This window comes from Mastomys coucha, unplaced genomic scaffold, assembly GCF_008632895.1.
Source record: "Mastomys coucha isolate ucsf_1 unplaced genomic scaffold, UCSF_Mcou_1 pScaffold4, whole genome shotgun sequence".
In the NCBI taxonomy this organism is placed as follows: Eukaryota; Metazoa; Chordata; class Mammalia; order Rodentia; family Muridae; genus Mastomys; species Mastomys coucha.
In genome coordinates, this window is record NW_022196910.1 from 2,123,626 (window position 1) to 2,146,116 (window position 22,491).

General features: G+C 56.4%; 2 protein-coding genes across 9 annotated transcripts in view; one reads left to right on the forward strand and one right to left on the reverse strand.

Moving 5' to 3' along the window:
• The window catches only part of Sbno2 (strawberry notch homolog 2), a 49,444-nt gene extending 31,232 nt beyond the window's left edge, over window positions 1-18,212 (forward strand). For 4 of the 7 annotated variants that reach the window (XM_031348950.1, XM_031348949.1, XM_031348951.1 and 1 more), the window contains exons 5-32: window positions 2,950-3,111; window positions 5,584-5,670; window positions 5,944-6,040; window positions 6,224-6,378; window positions 6,470-6,603; window positions 6,687-6,777; window positions 6,985-7,128; window positions 8,088-8,205; window positions 8,571-8,676; window positions 8,930-9,083; window positions 10,745-10,921; window positions 11,007-11,104; window positions 11,514-11,593; window positions 12,484-12,675; window positions 12,911-13,080; window positions 13,574-13,705; window positions 13,903-14,038; window positions 14,119-14,231; window positions 14,361-14,432; window positions 14,515-14,623; window positions 14,767-14,841; window positions 14,929-15,072; window positions 16,280-16,374; window positions 16,447-16,542; window positions 16,633-16,764; window positions 16,865-16,941; window positions 17,055-17,245; window positions 17,333-18,212. In XM_031348950.1, coding sequence (XP_031204810.1) covers window positions 2,950-3,111; window positions 5,584-5,670; window positions 5,944-6,040; window positions 6,224-6,378; window positions 6,470-6,603; window positions 6,687-6,777; window positions 6,985-7,128; window positions 8,088-8,205; window positions 8,571-8,676; window positions 8,930-9,083; window positions 10,745-10,921; window positions 11,007-11,104; window positions 11,514-11,593; window positions 12,484-12,675; window positions 12,911-13,080; window positions 13,574-13,705; window positions 13,903-14,038; window positions 14,119-14,231; window positions 14,361-14,432; window positions 14,515-14,623; window positions 14,767-14,841; window positions 14,929-15,072; window positions 16,280-16,374; window positions 16,447-16,542; window positions 16,633-16,764; window positions 16,865-16,941; window positions 17,055-17,245; window positions 17,333-17,781 — 3,786 coding nt within the window. In that variant the 3' untranslated portion in view covers window positions 17,782-18,212. Of the gene's footprint in view, window positions 1-80; window positions 338-2,949; window positions 3,112-5,583; window positions 5,671-5,943; window positions 6,041-6,223; window positions 6,379-6,469; window positions 6,604-6,686; window positions 6,778-6,984; window positions 7,129-8,087; window positions 8,206-8,570; window positions 8,677-8,929; window positions 9,084-10,744; window positions 10,922-11,006; window positions 11,105-11,513; window positions 11,594-12,483; window positions 12,676-12,910; window positions 13,081-13,573; window positions 13,706-13,902; window positions 14,039-14,118; window positions 14,232-14,360; window positions 14,433-14,514; window positions 14,624-14,766; window positions 14,842-14,928; window positions 15,073-16,279; window positions 16,375-16,446; window positions 16,543-16,632; window positions 16,765-16,864; window positions 16,942-17,054; window positions 17,246-17,332 lie in introns of those variants that run through there. The other 3 variants (XM_031348955.1, XM_031348956.1, XM_031348954.1) reach the window with 3 other exon arrangements.
• Window positions 18,213-18,733: 521 nt separating this feature from the next.
• On the reverse strand, window positions 18,734-21,710 carry Gpx4 (glutathione peroxidase 4). Of its 2 annotated transcripts, none has more exons than XM_031348958.1 (7): window positions 21,524-21,710; window positions 20,626-20,720; window positions 20,392-20,536; window positions 20,043-20,194; window positions 19,201-19,225; window positions 19,058-19,117; window positions 18,734-18,983 (listed from the first exon to the last, which is right to left on the reverse strand). In XM_031348958.1, exons 1-7 carry the CDS (start codon window positions 21,605-21,607, stop codon window positions 18,951-18,953), a joined length of 594 nt encoding a protein of 197 aa, XP_031204818.1. In that variant the 5' UTR covers window positions 21,608-21,710; the 3' UTR covers window positions 18,734-18,950. The 2 variants fall into 2 exon arrangements, with proteins under 2 accessions (XP_031204818.1, XP_031204817.1); XM_031348957.1 differs by lacking the exon at window positions 21,524-21,710 and adding an exon at window positions 20,939-21,213.
• Between the last annotated feature and the right edge of the window lie 781 nt (window positions 21,711-22,491).

Consider the following 22,491-nt stretch of genomic DNA (forward strand, 5'->3'; position numbering starts at 1 on the left):
GTTGTTGACAGCCCTTCTGGGCTGATCCGCCCCCTACAGTAATTCTCTGCGCTCTGCCAGTAACTGCCCTGACTTACCAGGCAGGCATCATTTCCTGAAACCCAGCCCAGCCTTAGGGGAAGTCGGAGCCGGTGACTAACCCTCATGCAAATGGGGCCGGCAAGACCGCTTCTGCCTCTGTCCCCCACGGAGCCGCCGAGCCTGCGGCTACCGTGGTCATGAGGCTGGTGCTCCCCAGCAGCTCTTCCAGGGGGACACAGCGGCCACCACTCAGCGCCCCCGCACCCCGACCATGTCACAGCTGCGCTTCTGGCTGCAGTTCGCCGCGCTCAACAAGGTAACTGGCCAGGGACCAGCAGGGCCACCCAGAGCCACCTGTGGCGCCCCTGAGCTCCCACAGGTGGCAGAGCTATGGCACGGGGACGCCCCCAGCCCTGCCCACTCTGTACTTTTCTTGGCAAGTCATAGTGAACATGCCAGAATTTTTTAAGCCAGAGACTTAAGACCCAGCATAGTGGCCAGCATGAGACGGCTGTGGGAGGAAGCCTCGCTCGGGGGCTGATGTCCAGAGCTGGCCCAGCTGCTCTCTGTGCCGGCGGATGGAATGAGTTGAGGTGTCCTCAGTCCAGCCGAACTTGTCAACACCTCTGCATGGGCTAAGGCAGGACTCAACCTCAGCAAGATCTGATGGGATAGGTAGAGGGAGGAGCCCATCTTTCCTCTGAGTTTTCAGTCCAGAAGGGGTAGAGGGTGTCTGTGTTTGTGTGGGTCTTTTCTGAGTTTGTCTTCCTGGGCTGGGGAGATGTTTGCTGTATGATCTGGGACAATCAAGGGCCCTGCCAGTTCCCTTCCATAGCAGAGCTATGCTCACCTAGTAACCACAGTGGGGACCCTCCCAGCCTCCTCATTGTGTGTCACCGAGTGCGCTCATGCTCTCACTGGAGACTCAGCAAGTAGAAGTTACAGGGTATAGACCTACCTTAGAGGGGCCTCACTGGGAACCCCATTCTCAGAGCACCAGCACCAGCAGGAAAGCCCAAGGCCCGCAAGGGTCCAGGCACCTAGCTGTGGCCTTTGCCTTGCCAGTGTGGGTCTGTGTAGATTAGCTAGTGACAACTGAGTTGAGTCCTGAATTGTCCTGGGGAATTGTCTATCACATCTGATCAAGGCCAAATGCAGGGTCAGGCCTAGGGACTCCAGAAGCTCTGTGCCTAGATGAAGTGTTGCCCCCGTGCCCATGGGTGGCTGGACTATAGGGAGGTGGGTCAGGAAGTTTATCCCTACTGGCCTGGTTGGTAAAAGCGTTAGACTAGCATTGAAGGCTCCAGGTGAGGTGCTTGCCTGCCACCCCAGTGCTAAAGGTAGGGGATTGGGGACTCAAGGTCAGCCAGAGCAATGTGAGACTGTCCCAGGGCTGCACCATGCAACCCTCAGGGCTCTCACTTCCTGTCCCTGTGTCATGCCCATCACACTGAGTGAGGGGCTTTCCACTGACACATGGTACCCTCAACCATAGTGGCCTGCAGTTTCCAGTGCCTCAGTTTCCCCTCACTTCCTTTCTCTGCCTCTGACCCTTTAAGAAGGACATCAGCCATCCTCTCCCTTCAGGCTATCTCCCTGGGACAGCTGTAACTGGCATTGTCCCATCTTGGGCTGAGGCCACTATGGGAGTCACTGGGTTTGCCTCCCCCAGCCCCAGCTGCGGAGACTAGCCATTGTGGGAGGGAGGGTGCTGGGCCCCAGGGAGCCCTGAGACATGCACCCCAATGTCCTAGGGCTTCTCACAACTCCTCTGCCTCCTCCCTTGTCCAGAGCTGGGTTCTCTCCAGATTTTCTCACCATACTGGAGACCAAGGGCCATATTCAGGGGTCTTCTGTCCCTCCTGACCTTGAAGCCTTGAAACCCTGTTGCCTAGTCACTTAGCCTTCCTGTTTCCTGGGGCAGAGCAGGAAGGAGCCCTGTAACTGGTTACCCAGGTTCAGGGACAGCCCTTTCACTTAGCACAGGCCCATTGACCCTGGCCTCTAAACACCCGTTCTCCATGGGTGTCTCACAGGTAGAGCCTGGAGAGCCTGTTGTGCACCCTTGAGTGCTCACTGTCAAGGCCGGGGGACAGGATGTGTAAAGGGACTCTCCACAGCAGATTACCCCTGGTTCTGATTGTAACCCTAGAGGACCTCCTGGCTCCCGGCCTGCCAAGGTGATGCTCCCCAATGCTTCCTGGGCAGATGTCAGCAGGACCCTCTAGTTACCTAATACTGGACTGAAGGTTACTATGCTGCACCTGCCGGCTGCTGTGGAATACAGGCACAGTGAGACAGGCTGATTCTGCCCAGGCCTTCAGGAAAGTCACCTGGCCTCCAATCCCTTATGCGGCAGGATCGGGACATGGAAACTCCCAGCCTACAGATGCTCTCAGGGTCTCGGGGTGGAGACAGGATTCCTATCTGGCTGGCATGGTGGCTCCTACCTGTCCTCTCAACCGGCACTCAGGAGGCAGAGGGCGAATTACAGTGAATCTGAGGCCAGCCTGGGCTACAGAGTAAACAAACATGGTTATTCAGCTTCATACATATTCCATAGTTCACTCATTTAAGCTGTACATTTCTGTGATTTTAATGTAGTCGTGGCTGTGTAGTTATGACTTTTAGAACATCGCATCCCATCAAAAAGAATCCCGTCCCCACTGGCCGTCACCCCACCCTTCCCCAGCCCTGGAAACCCTGAACCACTTGCCATCACTGCGTTCTCTAGTCTGGACATTTTCTGTTATGGAGTCCCCACTGTGTGGCTTTGTATGTCTTGCTCTCACTGAGCACCATGTCCTCATGGTCACTCCATGCCGTGGTGTCCTGTTCCTGGCTGTGATACTCAGAACACATGGTTGCTCGCCTGGACACTGAATGTGCAAACGGCTAGCCACTGTGTCACCACTGCCTGTTTCCTAGGATCCCTCGTGCCTCGAGGACCTCTCCAATGCCTCTGTCTTCTCCTCGTCTGTGGATTCCCTGTCAGACATCCCAGACACGCCTGACTTCCTGCCGGCAGACAGCCTCAATGAGGTGCCTACCATCTGGGACGTCAGCACGACCTCGACCACCCGTGACAAGGTCAGCTTTCAGGGCACCTCCAGGGGCACTCTGGTGACACAGGTGGACAGGGAGGGCTGGCAGAGCTTGAGAATGATGACAGTGTGTTCAGGCCTGGGTTATAAGGGGTCCTATACCCCAGGCTGGTGGGCAATCCCCATAGCCCTAGAGGCCCCCACATACCCCGTGTCCCCTCATGCCCCATACTGGGTCCCAGCTGTTGTGTGCCTGCTGGGAACACAGGTGCTTCCTGGAGAGAATGGGAAGCAGTTTGAGTTTCTTTTAGTTTCTGAGACAGGATCTCACATAGCTCAGTCTGGTCTCAACTTTGCAAGGTTGTCCTTGGGCTACCGATCCACCTGTCTCAGCCCCCTGAGTCCTGGGTGACAGGCATGTGCCAGCATGTCTGACTTCAAAGGCAATTTGGGCCACCACTTCTCACCCCAAGAACTCTGCCCTCAGTAGACCGCAGATGGTGCCTGGAGACTGACTGTTGCAGCTAGGGGCAGCTCCTGGTCTAGGATGGGTGACAGATAGTCAGAAACCCTGCTAAGCTCCCGTGTGGCCCAGGATTCCTCACCAGGAAGGGACACCTAGCTGATTGATGGTTTAATGCTGGGCCTACTCCTTAACCCCTACATTGAGGCAAGCAGTGTCTCTCAGGGGACCCTGGCTGCTGGGGTCGATGTCTCTGTCCACACACTCAGCAGGCAGGTGGCTGCAGGACAGAGTCTTCTAGGTGTGCAGGACTCTGACCTAGAGGGATCTCAGCCAGCAGTGAATTGTGCCCCCAGGGGTCACTAACAGTGTCTGGGAAACATGTATGTTTAGCCTGACTTCCAGAGCTCCTGGCGTGGACGAAGCCTCAGAGCCTGACCTGGTTCCCAGCCCCAAAGATGCAAGGGGACCCCAGTCCAGGCTTTGCCAGGGTCTTCTAGACAGAGAGTGTAAGTTAGGAATGCTCCCAGGACTCTCCAGGAAGGAGGCCTTGGTGCCATATAGCTCTGAGTTAAGGGCTGACCGTGCAGTTGGTGCAGAGCCAGCAGGGCAGGCAGTCCCTGTGAGTCCCCCACCCCCTGCTTTGCGGATCCGTGAGATCAAGGCCATGGGGTAGTGCCTACCCTGCCCAGGGCCCCAGGCTGCCTGGACCAAGTGCCATAGCCATATCTGAAACCCAACACCCTCTGCTGCTCCAGCCCGCCCGGAACATGACTCAGCCTTCCAGGAACCTCTACGGTCTGTTTGGGTTTTTGTTAATTTAAGAAAGAAAAAAAAAAAAAAGAGGCAGGAGGGTTGAGTGTGGACTTGTAACCTTCCCAAGCTTCCGCTGGCTTTCAACACCCCTGGCCCTGTGCCCAGCAGACCAAGGGACATGTGACAGTGACTGTGCCTGCAGTGTCCCAGAGACTTTTGTCCTCCCTCAAGGATGTTGCATCTCAAGCAAGCCCTACAGGTTAGGGCTGAAGGCCCCTGAGCAGCTGTTCCCTGTTCTGCCAATCATAGGGCCTGTGGTTCAGTGGGTAGAGCGCTCCCCAGCATGCACCAAGACCTGGGTTCCATCCTCCCTCTGCACCAGATGGCCCAGGTGTGGTATTGTCTCTGTATTCCCAGCATTCAGAAGGTAGAGGTAGGAGGATTGGGAGTTCAGGGTCATCCTTGGCTAGTTAGGGAGTTTGAGGCTAGCCTGGTCTGAAACAAAACAAAACAAAACAAAAAGCAAAGGGTATGATGCCTTTACAGAAGACACAAGCTCTGTCCCCAGCCTCTACATGGTAGAACACAACCATCTGTAACTCTAGTTTCAGGGGGTCTGGCACCTTCTTCAGGCCTCTGTAGGTACTGCCTTCACACAGTGTACTTTACATACATGTAAGGAAGACATCCATACCCACAAAATAAATAAATCTTTAAAATATATCTATATGTCTCTAGATTGAGGAGTTGAGGATCGTGTGCAGAGGAGAGCCATGTACCCTGCCTGTTCCCTGCATGGCTTTAGACTCAGCTCGCGGGCCAGGCCACACCATTTGTCCAGACCTGCTCAGCACTTGTGGCCCATCCATGTTTCCTACAGAGGAACATTTGGAGTCTGGTCACAGTGTTGGGGACATTCTCACCCTGTCACCCACAATGGAACCTTCACCCTGGGGAGATTCTCAGCTCCTCCCATGGGTAGTAGGGCTGTTCCTTAGCCTAGATACATAGTTACTTCCAAGGACATTTGCCCAGCCCTCAGGGCCCAAGTCTACATCCTGGAACTATCTGGCTGGGCTAGCTTTTGTCCACTTTTCCCTGGACCAGGGGCTACCATCTTGGGGTCTCCCATGTGCCACAGGGACACAGACTGTTGTCAGCCCTCCCTATTAGGGTCTGCCAGGTCCCAGGATGAGTCAGGCAAGGCTTGGCCCCTGAGGCTGAGCAGTCCCCCGTCTAAGGACACAGATACTGCCATAGAAGGCCATGGCTCACACCCTGCCTTGTTGTCCCCTACAGCTGTTCCTACCTACTGGGCCATCATTCTCGGCTCTCGAAGACCCGCTGACTTCACTCTCCACCACCCCGCTTCTCATCAGCTATCAGGTAACCTGAGTGGCTGGGGTGTTTCCTGAGTGTCTAGAGAGTCTCCAAAGGCATCTCCAGTGTGCTAGGCCCCAGGCAGCCTGGGTGCTGGGATGCCTTGCCCATTTTACAGTTGAGAAAACTGAGGCACCCCCCCCCCCTTAGGGCTAAGGGCAGAGCCACATCCAGCCCACACCAACGTGCTGGGACCACTTTGTGTAGCATCCCTGCTGCCCTTGGGGAAGCTGGATCACTGTAGTGTGGACCAGACCCCTGAACTGTCATCCCCCACAGTCCCACAGCCAGCCTGAAGAGGAGGAAGGGGAGGAAGAAGAGGAGACTGAGGAACTGGGCCATGCTGAGACCTATGCCGACTATGTACCATCCAAGTGTAAGTGTCTGGGCCAGGGATGGGGTGGAGACACCACTAAGAGGACCGGGCTTGAGCTCCTTGGAAGCTTCCAGTGTGGAGGTGTCAGGAACAGGTTGTGTGTGCAGGTGAGTGACTGGCATCCTGATGACCACGCTTCCTTTGTCATGTGCCAACTCTGCCTGCCCTCTGTCCCCTCACCAGCAAAGATTGGGAAGCAGCACCCAGACCGTGTGGTGGAGACCAGTACACTGTCCAGCGTTCCCCCCCCAGACATCACCTACACTCTGGCACTGCCCACCTCAGACAATGGGACCCTGTCTGCCCTACAGCTGGAAGCCATCACCTATGCCTGCCAGGTAGCTGGCCCTCACCCCCGCCCCTTCTAGGCTCATAAGGAGGGTGCCAGGCACACACACCTCACCCACCTCTGTTCATGCTCACCCACAGCAACATGAGGTCCTGCTGCCCAGTGGGCAGCGTGCTGGTTTTCTGATTGGGGATGGGGCCGGCGTGGGCAAGGGCCGCACAGTGGCTGGCATCATAGTGGAAAACTACTTGCGGGGCCGGAAGAAGGCTTTGTGGTGAGTACCTGCCAGGCCTAGTGGAGCAGGTAGGTGGCATAGGGTGGGACAGGGAGGCATTCCTGACCAGGCATCTCCTGTAGGTTCAGTGCCTCCAATGACCTCAAGTATGATGCAGAACGGGACCTGAGAGACATCGAGGCCCCAGGCATTGCAGTGCACGCACTGAGCAAGGTAGGCCAGGCATAAACGGACTCCAGACCCCTTTAGTAAGAAAAGAACTGAGGCAGAGGAATGTCCCCGCTGTACCATGTTCCCTTTATCAGGAGGAAAACAGAGGCTTGTGGGTGACCTGGCTATGCCAAGGAATCTTTCCCAAGAGGGAAACTAAGGCATGGGAAAACCCTGAATACATCCCTGTGTCTGAACCTGTGTTCACAGATCAAGTACGGTGACAACACTACCTCAGAGGGTGTCCTCTTTGCCACCTACTCTGCCTTGATTGGAGAAAGCCAGGCTGGTGGGCAGCATCGCACACGCCTACGCCAGATCCTTCAGTGGTGTGGTGAGGCCTTTGATGGTGTGGTATCCTGTTGCCAGGGATGGATGGATGGATGGTTGGATGGGTTTGTGGGTGGGTGGGTGGATGGTTGGATGGGTAGGTCGGCATGGAGAAGGGCAGAGCTGAAAGACTAGGGCTGTACTGAGTGGGTGTTGAATGTGAGGGGCTCAGTTTGGGAGGGGCCCAAGGCCAGACATGCACTGGCCAGCTAGGAGTGCCCCATCATACTAGGCCTGTGTCTTCACACATGTCTGGTACAGCCCCTTTCAGAGCCATTCTGATATTGGGGACTGAGCATAGAGCAGGACTAGCAAGTCACCCTTATATCCTTCTGGTCTGCTTCCAGCCAGCCTGTGGGCTGTGGGCAGCCAGGTTCCCTGTAGTGTTAGGAGTGACTGTTGGGAACATTGTGGCTATGGTGTACATCAAAGGCTGGCTGTGAGACATCTTGTCCATGCTGGGGCTCCTCAATGTGGGCAGCCTGTGCCCATGGCATGTGCTGCCAGCCCTCTAGGGATGTGCCCAGGGACCCACGGGTGGTGGGTGTCGAGGCCCACAGGATGGACCTGTGCTGCTGTGGTGAGAGCCTCCGCACAGTTCTCTTGCTGTCTTGCACTTCTGGGCACCTTGGCCTTGGTCTTGAGAGTCTTTCTGTGTAGTCGAAGCTGCGTCCCTCCTTGGTCTCCCCACCCCCCTTTTTTTGAGACAGGGTCTGCCACAGCAGGGTCTGTTATAGTAAGGTGGCCACCAGGCCTGGCTGTGTGGTGCTGCAGATGGAACCCAGAGGTTCGTGCATGCTAAGCAAGCATGCCTGCCACTGAACCCCTTGCCCCCACCCCAGCACCGTTTTAACCAGTATTGAGTGGTTCCTCAAACTCCAAGTCCCCCCACATTTTCCCAGTTTCCTCTGCTGCATTGTGGGATATTTGATTAGGGACACCTTCTATGCTTCTGGAACATTCCTTAACCCAGAGTATCTCAGATTGTGTTTGATGAGTGCCACAAAGCCAAGAACGCCAGCTCCACCAAGATGGGCAAGGCCGTGCTGGACCTGCAGAGCAAGCTGCCCCAGGCTAGGGTGGTGTATGCCAGTGCCACAGGTGAGATGTGGGGCGGCTGCTGAGCAGATGGGCAAGCTGGTCACATGGGTGGCCTGTTAGTGCTGTCACCTACACAGGGATGAGGGGTGTTCTGCCACACTAGATTGCACAAGATTTGGATCTGTACCCTGTTTTTGCTTGGCACCTGGGGCAAATATGGAGCTTGCTGTCTCTAAGCCACCCTCCCCTTTGCTGACCTTGATGGTACCCTTGGACATCTTTCTCAGAGCCTCGGTTCCCCTCCCTTGGCCCCGAGTCTCTAGTACTGCAACACTGTAGCCCACTCAGCCTCCATGTGACCTGCAGCAGCACTTCCCAGCTGTGTGCTGAGTTGCCAGCTTCAGCTTCCTGCTTCCAACCCCTAGGTGCCTCAGAGCCCCGAAACATGATATACATGAGCCGCCTGGGCATCTGGGGAGAGGGCACACCCTTCAGGACCTTCGAGGAGTTCCTGCATGCCATTGAGAAGAGGTGAGCCCCATCTCTGCCTGTGGGGGTGGCTGTCCTTGCTGGGTCTCCAGAGGGCCCATGCCTCCTAGCACTTCCTGTCCCCTCAAAGATGAGCTTCTTCTCATGGTCCCTCTGTTCAGGTCCTCTCTGGCCACACAGATATCTCCCAGGCCCAGCCTCAGCTGTGTTCCTCTCAGCCACAGCTGTGCATATGTGGTGTGCTCTGCCTCCTGGCTCTCATAGAATGAAGTACTCAGGCGCTGTCTATCTGCAGGGGTGTGGGCGCCATGGAGATCGTGGCCATGGACATGAAGGTCAGCGGCATGTACATCGCCCGGCAGCTCAGCTTTGCGGGGGTCACTTTCCGAATCGAGGAGATCCCGCTGGCCCCCGCCTTCCAGCAGGTCTATAACCGGGCGGCCCGGCTGGTAAGCTGGGGCACTTGTCTGCAGGGCCCTCTGTTCCTGTTGGCCTGCATCACAGGGTCACACGGTGGGATCTGTGCAGGGAGCGGAAGCTCCCGGGGGTTCATCAGTTAGTTCACCTGGAGCAAGCCTTTGGGTTTTGGGTTTGTTTTTTTTTTCCACTTTTATTTTGCATTTGTTTCTTTGGTTTCTCAAGACAGGGTTTCTCTATGTAGCTCTGCCTGTTCTGGAATGCCCTCTGTTGCCCAAGCTGACCTGGAACTCACAGAGATCTGCCAGCTGGGACTAGAGGCATTGATCACCACTGCCTGGCTACTTTTTTTTGGGGGGGGGGGGGTACAGCAAACTCTTATTGATGGTATTCAAGAGAGTAGGGAGGGCTCTCTAAGCCCCTCCTGTTATCATGGGAGGATTTATGGATTCTTATTCTATGTTTATCAGTGTTTTGCCTGCATGGATGTCTGTGTGAGGGTGTCAGATCTCTTGGAACTAAAGTTATAGACAGTTGTTTGCTGTCATATGGGTACTGGGAATTGAACCTGGATCCTCTGGAAGAGAATCTCTCCAGCACCCATAACTTATACTTTTATTTCTGAGACTACCTTATCTCACTGTAACTCAGTTGCCCAAACTTCTGGCAATTCCAGCCACCCATGTGCTATGTATAGTAAGAGGCATGTACCAGAACTCCTGGCCTCTGCATGAAGAAGTCATAGCTATGACACTGCATGTTGCCCTAGATGGTGACATGAGAGCCAGTGACCATGTCCAGCTGTAGGCCCTGTATAGACAGGTTCCTGGCCCCACCCTGGCCCTCCTGCCTCTGCTTCCAAGTGCTAACATGACAGGTGTGCGCCATCACCCCCAGCTTGTCTACTGTGTGCCCAGCCTTGAGTTTAACCCTAGCACCACAAAATATGAAAGAACAGGGTGTGGTGACACACAGCTGTGACCCAGGCACTCAGGAATCATGGGCCAGCTACATAGGAAAACCCTGTGTACGAACCAAAAACAAAGGGCCAGAATGACCAGAAGGGAACCTACAGTGCCTGCCCCTGTGGCCTCTAGGGAACATTCATCTCGTAGGACAGATGTGGCAAGGACTGTATGGTGACCGGGAGGGAATGCTGTTCAGGACCTTGTAGAGCCTGGGATCTGTCCATGGAGCCCAGGAGGCCTTGAGATCAGATGCCCTGTAGAAACTTTGAAACTAGGTGTGCGGACTCATGCCAGCACTTGGGAGGATGCAGGAAGATCAGGCTGCATATCCAGCTCAAGGCCAGCCCTCTTCCCCAGGAAGTCAGACATAGTGTGCACATCTGCGGTCTCAGTGTCCAGGAGGCTGGGGCTGAAGCTAGGGGATCAGGAATTTAAGGCCAGCCTGGGCTACCTGAGATTCTTAATCAAATAACAACGGCCCTCCCTCAGCCCTGTGCTTTTTGCTTTTTCCTTTTCCTTTTCCTTTTTTTTTTTTTTTAAATCAGTTCTTTGACAACTGTGGGTGTGAATACAGTGTGGTTTTCTTGCATACACCCTGCCCTGTGCTTTGGCTCTGCCATCCTCACTGTGCATCCCTCCCTCACTGGTCCTCACTCCACATGCTGCCCGTCCCTGTCCCCACCAAAGACTGGCTGGCACCCTCAGCACGGGCCTTGCTTTTGCAGTGGGCCGAGGCGCTGAGTGTGTTCCAGCAGGCAGCTGACTGGATTGGTCTGGAGTCCCGCAAGTCCCTGTGGGGTCAGTTCTGGTCAGCACACCAGCGCTTCTTTAAGTACCTATGCATCGCAGCCAAGGTGCACCGGCTAGTGGAGCTGGCACAGCAGGAGCTGAGCAGGGACAAGGTGAGTGTAGACACCAGCCTGGGGAGGGGACAGTCACCCTGGAGCCTGTGTGGAGCTCAGACACCCCCTCTCCCCATCCCTGCAGTGTGTGGTCATTGGCCTGCAGTCCACAGGGGAGGCACGGACCCGAGAGGTGCTGGATGAGAATGAGGGCCGCCTGGACTGCTTCGTCTCCGCAGCAGAGTGAGTGATGGGACAGAGCAGGACTGCCTGGCACCTTCCCCTGGCTGTGCCCGTTGCTGCCCATGGCCCTTAGCAGCTGGGGAAAAGCCACCAGGGGGCAGGACCAGACAGGAGTCTTGTGGGTCACAATGGGTTTTGATCCTGGGACCTCAAAAGGAGACTTCTGGACATCTGCCACCACACACAGTGGTACTGTTTCAGCACAGTTCCATGGGCTTCTGCGGCCTGGCATTCACAGGCCTACAAATCCTTCTCAGGAGACGCCTCAGTTCACCCCTGTGAGGTTCCTGCCTGCCTGATCCTACCCAGAGACCCCAGCCTGGGAGCCACTGTGTCCTGACACCCGTCTGTCTCCCTGAAACTGCATGGCCATGACTGGCCTGCACGCTGAGCCCTCTCTCCCTTGCAGAGGCGTCTTCCTGTCCCTGATCCAGAAGCACTTCCCTTCCACCAGGAGGAGGCGTGACCGGGGAGGAGGAAAGAGGAAACGTAAATGCTCACCCAGCTCCTCCTCTGCTTTACTCTCCACTCCCCGCCCTCCCTCCAGACCTGCCTGGAGTCTGTCCCCACTCTAGTGTCTTGCACCAACCAGCTGGGGGTTTTCTCATAGGCACCCCAGGCAGTGCAAATGTGTAGAGCTGGCCATTTCCCTGCAGGGTGCTCAGTGAAGATCTGGGGCAAAACCCTGGTAGACTCCAACCTCAGGCTGCCCACTACCCAAGGCCCTGGGGACCCCAGCAGGACTGCAGATCCCAGCTCCAGTCCCCCTGGTTGGCAGGCAGGCAGGCTGGCCTCTAGGGGCTGCACAGCCTGAGCCACTCCGCTATGCTCATGCTGACCACAAGCACTGCAAGTGCCCAGAGCGTGCAGGTCAGCGCATGCGGCCTCCTACCTTCCCTTCCAGATCCCAGACTTCCTGAGCCAGGCTCAGAGAAGCCAGATTCCTCACCTGCAGATACACTGCCAGTGAAGGTCAGCGTAGGCTCCTCCACTGCAGATTCTCCCAAGACACTCACAGGCCTTTTCACCCTCCACACATCATGCTGTCTGGCAAGCGACAGCACTGTCACATGAGGTGACTGGACTTGTCCTTTGAGGAGGCTCTGATGTCTCCAATCATGAAGCCATCAGGGCTGGACATGATATCCCAGGTCACCTTGTCCTGCCTGAAGAGGGGCTGATGGGCTTCCTGGAAGGAATATAAGGGACATCCAAACAGAAGAAGCCAGCCAGTCTCAGATGGGTGCCTGGGTCCCTCCTTCGCCAGAGTCACGCCCCCTTCTAGCCTCAGCACCTCCTGCTCTCTACCCTGCCACCCCAACTTCACCCACTTCTGTAGCCTCTACTTGGGAAAGCTGACCCAAGACTCTTCCCTACAGGGCGGCCTCGGGGTCGTGGCCCCAAGGCTTCCAGACTGGCACTGGAGGCAGCAGGAGTTATCCGTATTAGTGATGGCAGCAGCACAGAGTCAGATGCTGGCCTGGATAGCGACTTCAATTCATCCCCAGAGTCCCTGGTAGACGATGATGTGGTCATCGTAGATGCCCCCACACTCCCCACAGATGACCGAGGTGAGCCTCCACCATCAGCCAGACTCTAGGCAGCAGACATAACCACATGAGGACCTTTCCACTGCATACCCTTGTTACAGATGGGAAAACCGAGGCTCACAGCCAAGGTCAGGGCCATGCTATCAAATACAACAGAGTGACTGCTGTTGTACCCATGGGCCTCCATTTCTCTCCTTTGAGTCTCCTCATCCTGGTCTTGCAAGGCCACCTCACTGACCCTCTGCCCCACCCTCAGGTCCCCTGTACCCACTTCAGAGAGACCTGCAGGGCCCTGGTGTCCTGGAACGGGTAGAACGGCTGAAACAGGGCCTGCTGGCCAAGGTGCGAGCGCTGGGCCGGGAGCTGCCAGTGAACACGTTGGACCAGCTCATCCACCAGCTTGGGGGCCCTGAACGTGTGGCCGAGGTGAGCCTGGTGGCCCATAGACAGCTCTAAGGGCCTTATGTCAACCCCTGGGATGGGCAGAAGCTGGCCACGGAGCATCATGTGTGTGTGTTCCATCCCCACCCCCACTGGCCAGCCTGGTGAGAGCCTATCTCAAAAAAGGGAAAGGGAAAGAGGGCTCACCAGATAAGCACACTTCCAAATGCACCTGAGAGCACAGCACATCCATGCCACATGGCACACACATACATACACACACATGCACCGGAGGGCACCAGCATATACGTGCCACACTCACACACACATATATAAAATAAAAGTAAGTACCAACAAGAAAGAAAGAAAAGAAAAGACTTTAGTAGTGGCAGGAATCCTCACGGCTCCTGAGGCTACATTGGAAACCAAGGGTCCCAGCAGAGCCACCTTGTACCTCAAAGACACAGTGCACCTGGTCCCCGGTCCACCACACTGACACACTGTTGGGGACCTCCTTTCTCCACCCCCCCAACCATAGATGACCGGCAGGAAAGGCCGAGTGGTATCAAGACCCGATGGGTCAGTGGTCTTTGAGTCCAGAGCGGAGCAGGGCCTGTCCATCGACCATGTGAACCTCAGGGAGAAACAGCGCTTCATGAGCGGCGAGAAGGTGGGGCCTGCGTGGAACAGCTAGAGGCAGGGGCAGGGGCTGCTTCCAACATAGCTGTGCTAGTGAATGGCTACTAGGTGGGCAGGGAGGTGTGCCTGTACTCCTGAAGACCTGTTACTTTCTCCCTGGGTACCAGGAGTTGATCAGTGAGGAGGGCAGCCCCCAAGTACCCTAACCCATCTCACCCCCACCTCCAGCTCGTGGCTATTATCTCTGAGGCCTCCAGCTCTGGTGTCTCCCTCCAAGCTGACCGGCGAGTCCAGAACCAGCGGCGCCGGGTACACATGACCCTGGAGCTGCCTTGGAGTGCAGACCGTGCCATTCAGCAGTTTGGTGAGGCCCCCAGCCCCAACCCAAGTCACCCCTTCCCCATAACCCCTAATTGCAGTCTCTTAGAGCCTTTCTGCCCTCAGGCCGTACCCACAGGTCCAACCAGGTCTCAGCACCGGAGTACGTCTTCCTTATCTCTGAGCTGGCAGGGGAGCGCAGGTTCGCCTCCATTGTGGCCAAGCGGCTAGAGAGTCTGGTGAGCAGGCTGGGCCTGAGGCAGAGGCTGGGAACTGAGGTCAAGCTTGCAATACCTACCCAGGACCTGGGTTAGGTATTCTGGGGTATGCTGGAGCCTGAATCACAAATTGTCTTTCGATACCGACAGGGTGCCCTGACCCACGGAGATCGCCGTGCCACTGAGTCCCGAGACCTGAGCAAGTACAACTTCGAGAACAAGGTAAGTCAAGGGTAGTGGGGAGGCTGCCATACATAGAAGGCCGCCCTCTACCTGTGCCTCACTCACCTGATCTGCTCCACAGTACGGTGCCCGTGCGCTCAGCCGTGTCCTTGCTACAATCATGGGCCAGACAGACAACAGGGTGCCCCTCCCCCAGGGCTATCCAGGAGGGGATGCTGCCTTCTTTCGGGGTGAGCCGGGGCTCCTGAGTGTGTCTGGGAGGTGGGGGGACTACTGTGGGGCTGGTTCCATCAAGATTTGGCGACTAGGTGTGGGAGAGAGCAGGGCAGAGTGCCCTGGTATCCCAGGGTCAGTGTCAGGTTTCCCTTCGTAGACATGAAGCAGGGTCTGCTGTCTGTGGGCATCGGCAGCCGGGAGTCGCGCTCAGGCTGCCTGGATGTGGAGAAGGGTGAGTCCTGGAAGTACTGGGAAGATAATGATCCAGGGGCAGTTGGGTGGGTGATGCCAGCGGCCTGAGACCCAGCTCCACCCACAGACTGCTCCATCACCAAATTCCTGAACCGCATCCTTGGGCTGGAGGTGCATAAGCAGAATGCTCTGTTCCAGTATTTCTCGGACACATTTGACCACCTCATCGAGATAGACAAGAAGGAGGGCAGATACGACATGGGCATCCTGGGTAAGCCTCAAGGGCAGAGCCGGACTCTAAAACACCCTGTGCCCAGGAGCCATTGAATCATAGAGTGGCTACAGATGAGGGCCAGTTGACACCCAGTATGGTCACCCAAGGAAGTTCATCCTTGAGACTCACACAGTGCAGTTACAAAAAAACAGAGCAAAAATAATCTGAGTGCTTTGGGAATATTGTCTTTTTGTCAGGTTGCACTAAGAGCCAGCCTAGGCTGCTTGCCGGCTGCAGGTTGTACTCACTGGACAGGTGTTGCTACCCTAAGCTAAGGTTTTAGACCCTGAGGACAAATGGTCATTTGTAAATGTGGTGGCATTTGTCTGTCAACCCAATACGCATAGAGGCAGAAGGAGCAGAAGTTCAGGCTCATACTATCAAATTAAAGGGTAGCCTGAGCTACCTGAGATCCTGTCTCAAACAAAATAGAGAGGCTGGAGAGAGAGCTCAACAGTAAAATCACTTGCTGCTCTTCCGGACAGAGTCAAGTTCTGCCATGTGCCTCAGCTGCCCTCACTCTAGCTCCAGCTACCTGACACCCTCTGCTGTATGTGTATGTGCAGATGATACTGCAGAGACACAAGTATTTTTTTTTAGAAATGTATTTTTTTAAAAAGACAGACTGGGGCCGGAGAGATGGCTCAGTGGTTAAGAGCATTGACTGTATTTCCAAAGATTCTGAGTTCAATTCCCAGCAACCACATGGTGGCTCACAGTTATCCATAATAATATCTGGTGCCCTCTTCTAATGTGTGTCTGAAGACAGCTATAGTGTACTCATATACATAAAATAAATCATTTTTTAAAAAAATTTAAAAAAAAAAGACAGACTTGGGACTGGAGAGATGCATTGCTCAGCAATTAACTGCTCTTCCAGAGGTCCTGAGTTCAAGTCCCAGCAACCACATGGTGGCTCACAACCATCTGTAATGGGATCTAATGCCCTCTTCTGGCCTGCAAATAGAACACTCATATATATAAAATAAACCTTAAAAAAAAAAATCTACAATCCCCCTGGGTAGCTATGCACGCAGGACACAAGGGACCCCAGCCCAGAGGGTTACCTGACACCCCCCCCACAGGACATCTGACCTCCAGGCTTTTGGTTCCTCTGCTCAGTGATGGGGTAGTCACCTCTTAAGGGGTGTATCTTTGAAGAAACTCCCTGGGTGTGGGCCCTGACCTCCTACCCTCTCCTCAGACCTAGCCCCTGGCATCAACGAGATACATGAAGAAAGCCAGCAGGTGTTCCTGGCACCTGGGCACCCACAGGATGGGCAGGTGGTCTTCTACAAGGTGAGCAGGGAGCCACCCAGCACCAGCCCTAGCTCCAGCCCCCAAACCTGCTAATACCCCAACTTGCCACAGCAGATTAGCGTGGACCGCGGTATGAAGTGGGAAGAGGCACTCACTAGGTCGCTGGAGCTGAAAGGCCCCTATGATGGCTTCTACCTCTCCTACAAGGTGAGTGATCCCACTCCTGATGACAGGTGACCTGCCAGCCACCTATCTGGAGATCTTGGTGGCCGTTGACCTCAACACTCTGGCTCCTAGGTACGAGGCAGCAAGACGAGCTGCCTCCTGGCAGAACAGAATCGCGGTGAGTACTTCACCGTGTACAAGCCAAACATCGGCAGGCAGAGCCAGCTGGAGACCCTGGACAGCCTGTGCCGGAAGTTCCACCGGGTAGGGAAGGACCTACCTACCTACCCTCTCATGGCGTCTGGGAATGCGTGGGGAGCTCCTGAGTCTCTTCCCCTGCTAACTTGTAGGCTTGCGTCCCCAGGTAACTGCGGAAGAGGCCCGGGAACCCTGGGAGAGCAGCTATGCCCTTTCCCTGGAGCACTGCAGCCACACCACCTGGTGAGGCCCGGGCGGGAAACCACAAGGAGGGCAGAGCTGGGCGCCCAGTGTCTCGGGGCCTTGTGGGCTGGGAAAGCGCATGCTGCGAGCTGACCAGCTGTCCCCTGGTATAGGAACCAACGCTGCCGACTGGCACAGGAGGGCAAGTGCTGCGCCCAGGGCTTGCGCCTCCGCCACCACTACATGCTGTGTGGGGCGCTGCTGCGCGTGTGGGGCCGCATCGCTGCTGTCATGGCAGATGTTAGCAGTAGCAGCTACCTACAGATCGTGCGCCTCAAGACCAAGGACAAGAAGAAGCAAGTGGGTGAGTGGGGCAGCAGGTGTGGGGTTCCTGGGGAAAGGGTTCCCAAGTATGGTCCCCAGGAGGACCTATGTGTCCGCGCCGCCACAGGCATCAAGATCCCCGAGGGATGCGTTCACCGCGTACTGCAGGAACTGCAGCTGATGGATGCAGAAGTGAAGCGCCGCAGCACTCACGGGTTGGCGGCGCGTCCACCCACTCCACGCGCGATTACGCTTCCTTGCGGTCCTGGTGAGGTGCTGGACTTGACCTATAGTCCCCCAGCCGAGGCTTTCCCATCACCTCCACGTTTCGCCTTCCCTGCACTGCCGCCCCCAGACCCCAGCTCTCTGATGCTGGGTGCTAGAGACCCTGCTACCAACCCTGTGGAGCTGGCACACCAGAGCTGCGACATCAATTTCAGGGAAGTGTTGGAAGACATGCTCCGCTCTTTGCGCGCGGGGCCCACTGAAACCCCTGCGCCTCTGGTGGGCGTGGGTGGCGGGGGCACAGAGCGTCAGAGCGTCATCCACTTCAGCCCACCCTTCCCAAACTCTTAGGCTGCTACTTCAGCCTCTGGATTACAACTGTACTGGGCAGCAAGGCCTATGGGCTCCTTTGCAAGCAGAGGTCCCCATGACTACTGAGGGTGCCTGGCCACAGTGCCTTCCCAGCCAGTGGGGAGTGGGGCCTCTGTGCCCCCCCTCCACCCCCCAGCTACAGCCGTGCGCAGCCTAGAAGCCGTGGGGCTTGGTTGTCCCAGAGCTGGTAACTCAGGAAATCGGTGCTCGGGCCCCGCTGGCTATGGGGGCTCCACGGGGCAGACCCCATTAATATATGCAATCCCCTGCCCCCTAAATTATTGTCACCCACCCCTCCCCAGCTGCGGAATCAGTGGGCAGCTGGCAGGCCCTGGTTTCTATGTATTTATAATGAACTCGTGTACATATGTAAAGATCTTTTTTAAAATATATGTGCCTTTTGCTTACTTCCCAGTGTGCTCTGGCCTACGGGTCAGTGGGACAGGGACCTGAGGATCACAGAGCTGAGGCTGCCACCCACTTGAGAGTAGACCTGACCCAGGTTGGCTGGTAGGGACAAGCTGGGGAGATGGAAGCAGTCCCAGGCCCTGCAGAGGGGTTTTGAGGGGCAGGTCTTCAGCAAGTCGTGGAATGGACTGCAAGAAAGACCAGAGGAAGGCAGCCTATGATACTTAGTCCAGAGTCCTAGGGTCACGTAAGCATGGAGTGAAAAAGCCAGTAGTCCAAGGCCGCAGGACACCACCTGGCTGCCTGAGGCCCAGCTCCACAATCCCCACAGAGAACATGGGACAACTTACAAACAAATGCACAGGCAGACCTCAGGCTACCACCCTCCTAAAACAGCCCTGCCCACATCCTGGTCCTTGCGGCTGGCCTGAGCAGCGCCTCGGGATCAGCAGGGATCCTGGAGCACAGGTATTGCCTTCTATCCCCAGCCTGCACAGTCCGTGACCCAAGGACACACATGCAGCACATTTCTACATTTTATTCCCACAAGGCAGCCAAGGTGAAGCTCGAGCCCAGGGCCACAGGCCTCTGGACCTTCCTCCGGCGGAAATGCACGCCAGGTCCTCAGGACTGCCCCACCAGCGGGCTGGTTTTCAGGCAGACCATCATGAGTGCCGGGGTGGAAGGCTCCAGGGGTCACCGGGCAGGGGGGCTCGGTGTGGGGGCACACACTTGTAGGGCTAGAGATAGCACGGCAGGTCCTTCTCTATCACCTGTAGGGAGATAACTCGTTCAGACTTGCCCCTCAGCAACTGCACACAGCCCTGGCTCTGGCAAAGGAGCTTACCTGGGGCTCCTCCATGGGACCATAGCGCTTCACCACGCACCCGTTCTTATCGATGAGGAACTGCAAGACAGAGGAACGTGTTGACAGGGCATGGGGGTGGGGGTTGGGGGGTGGAGCACATCCCCACACTGTATGCCACTTACCTTGGTAAAGTTCCATTTGATGGCACTGTGGGGCAGGGGGTGGGGGAGGTTAAGGGAAAAAAGAAGGTTTAGAAGTGCTACCTGCCAGGACACATCTTTAATCCCAGAAATTAGAAACTGGCAAGCGGATACAAGTTCTAAGCCAGCCTGGTCAACATAGTCGGTTTCCAGGCCAGCCAGGGATACATGAGACCCTGCCTCAAACTGGGGCGGGGGCTCACTCAGTGGTTAGAATAATGCATTGTTCTTCTGGAGGATGGGGCTACACTCCCAGCACCCACATCACACGCTGGCTCATGGAGTCTATTAACTCCACTTCCAGGGAATCACAAGCTGTCTTCTGGCCTTTGAGGGCTTCAAGCATGCATGCATTACACAGACTTGCATGCAGACAAACACATATACAAAATGAAAATAACCTGGAAGAGTGGTGAGGGTAGACAGGCCAACGACTGTGAACACTGGCTGCTCTTAAAGAGCACTCAAGCTCAGCCCCTACGACCCACTTGGTGGTTACCAACCCACCAACCCTAGCTTCGGGAGATTCCATGCCCTCTTCTGGCCTCTACAGACACTGTACCTATGTGGTACACATAAATACACTCAGGCAAAACACCCATACACATAAAATACAAATAAATGCATCTTTGAGGCTTGGCCAGGTGGTGTGCACCTTTAATCCCAGCACTTTAGCAGGACAGGCAGATCTCTGTGAGTTCTGGGCCATCTAGAACTACACAATGAGACGACAAGCCCACCCTCAAAACAAACTAAAAACTTGGCACCTGCTCCCCACCCAGGTCCAGAGCCCTCTGTCCTCTCCCTCCCCCAGGGCCACTCACTTTCCCAGCATGCCCCTGCCCTTGGGCTGGACTTTCATCCATTTCCACAGTGGGTGGGCATCATCCCCATTTACACAGATCTTGCTGTACATGTCAAACTTGACATCGTAGCCGGCTGCAAACTCCTTGATTTCTTGATTACTTCCTGGCTCCTGCGGGCAGCAACGTTTACTTGGAAGATGCACTACACTGCACACTGAGACACATATACAAACACTGACACAGGACACAGCCCCCCTCCACCAGTGGGGGGACATTACCTGGGAACACACACACACAGCCCACCCACCCACCCACCCACCCCACCCCCCGCCTCTGGGCGGGGCATTGCCTGGGAACAGCCACGCACCTGCCTCCCGAACTGGTTGCAGGGGAAGGCCAGGATTCGTAAACCACACTCAGCATATCGGGCATGCAGATCGACTAGCTGAGTGTAGTTTACGTCGGTTTTGCCTCATTGCGAGGCCACGTTGGTGACGATGCACACGCAACCCCTGGGAGAGGGAAAGAGTGGGAATGAAGCCAGTCCGGAGGGCCCCGTTTTCAGGCCAGTCATGCACCGCCCACATGACTAGAAACCCACCTGTACTTATCCAGGCAAACCATGTGCCCGTCGATGTCCTTGGCTGCGAATTCGTGCATGGAGCGCGCACAGCGCCAATCATCGCGGGACGCACACTGTAAAACAGGGAAACTGAGTGTCCTACCCCAGGTCCCCTAGGGGAGGAGAATCCGGCGCCAAGAAAAGAAAGTCCTGGGGCACTGAGTGGAGGGAGTCTCAAAGTTTCCTTCTTCCATTAAGTACGCCCCTTTCAGGTGGTCCTGAAAAGATCTGTGGACACCCCTAGGACATGCTACCAGGAAAGAGGACAGCAGGGGTACCCTTGGCCGCACACCAAGCCCAGGAGCTCAGAGCAGTTCGGGAGAGGCTCCTGCAGCACAGGCCCGGGGTTGAAAGGTACGGGAATGGGCTCCACCCGGCGAGCGCGCGCCCTCCTGCGGCGGCGCGCGCGAGCTCTCCTCCTCCGAGGGCTCGGGCGCTTCCTAGGACTTTGGCGTCCAAGTTCACGGCGTCGCCGGCCTGCGGGGGACCCGCCGCGCTGTCTGCAGCGTCCCCGCTTGCGGGCGGCCGCGCGGCCCATGCCGGCCCGTCTGTACGTCCCAAGCACAGCGCGGGGACAAAGAGCCGGTAGCCAAGGCGCCGCCGACTGTGACGCACCAGGCCAGGCGGGGCGCGTGACCAGGTCAGGGCCCGCTATGGGGACCCTGACACCGGTTCCCACCCCCCAGGGACCTCGCCCGCCGAGGCCTGGCCTTGTTCAGCCCCGGGGATGCCTATCGGACTCCGCTCTCCCACCCGGGTGCCCCCTACTCTAGCTAACCGACCTCACGACCCCCGATCTCCACCCTGGATACGGTGACCCGACTTCGACCCCGAGCCCTGCCCCAACCCGCGATCCCTCAGGTCCCCCGCAGCCCACCATGGCTCCTGCCAGGCCAGGCGCAGACAGAGCCCCGCACAGCAGTGCTGGCTTCAGTAAGCGGCTCAGACGGCCCCAGCTCATCTCGGCGGCCGGAGCCAGCGGCTCCTCCCCTCACGCAGCCGACCAATGGACGCGCGAGGCCGAGTCTGGCTTGCCCGCCTTCGGCCACGCCCACTGACGTCTCTATTGGTCAGATGCGCCTGCGCTGAAGACGCGAGCCCCCTGCAGCCAATGGGAGGCCTGAATGAAGGGACGGCTTGGGCGGGGCTGGGCTTACGAGTTTGTTGTTGTCAGCAACTGCGCATGCTCAGTGATGGGGAAGCCGGATAAACGGGAGCTGCGTCCACGCGAGCTACGCGTTGGGGGGCTGTGGACAGTTACCCGCGAGGTTGCCTGCAGCGGAGCAGGGTGCCAGGGAGCTTTGGGGAACCCCTGGGAACAGAAAGCGTGGCAAAGTCATCCCCTTAAACAGCCCCTTTGAGTGTCTCCTTTTTCTACTGGAAACAGAATCTCATGTAGCCCAGGCTAGCCTAGGACTGTCTATGTAGCACAGGATGACCTTGAACCCCTGGACCTCCAGCCTCAGCCTCCTGAGTGCTGGGATCGCGGTGTCCGCCAATCCCGACATCCCTTCCATTTCTCTTTTTCAGAGGTTGTCTCATGTAGCTCAGGCTAGCCCAAACTATTGTGTAGTCAGTACAACTTTGAACTCCTGACCCTCCTGCCTCCACCTCCTAAGAGTTGGAATGGCAAAAGTGTGTTGCCATGCGGTGTAGGGATGGAACCCAGAACCTGGAGCATTGCAAGCCAGGGCTCTCAACCCTCTAAGTCCCGAACCCCAGATGTAGCTTTCCCCCGCTAATTTTACAGTTCAGCCTGACTTAGAACTCATAGCAATCCTCCTGCCTTAGACTCCTGGGTACTAGGATGATAGGTTGATGACACCAGGCCTGATCCTGTCACCT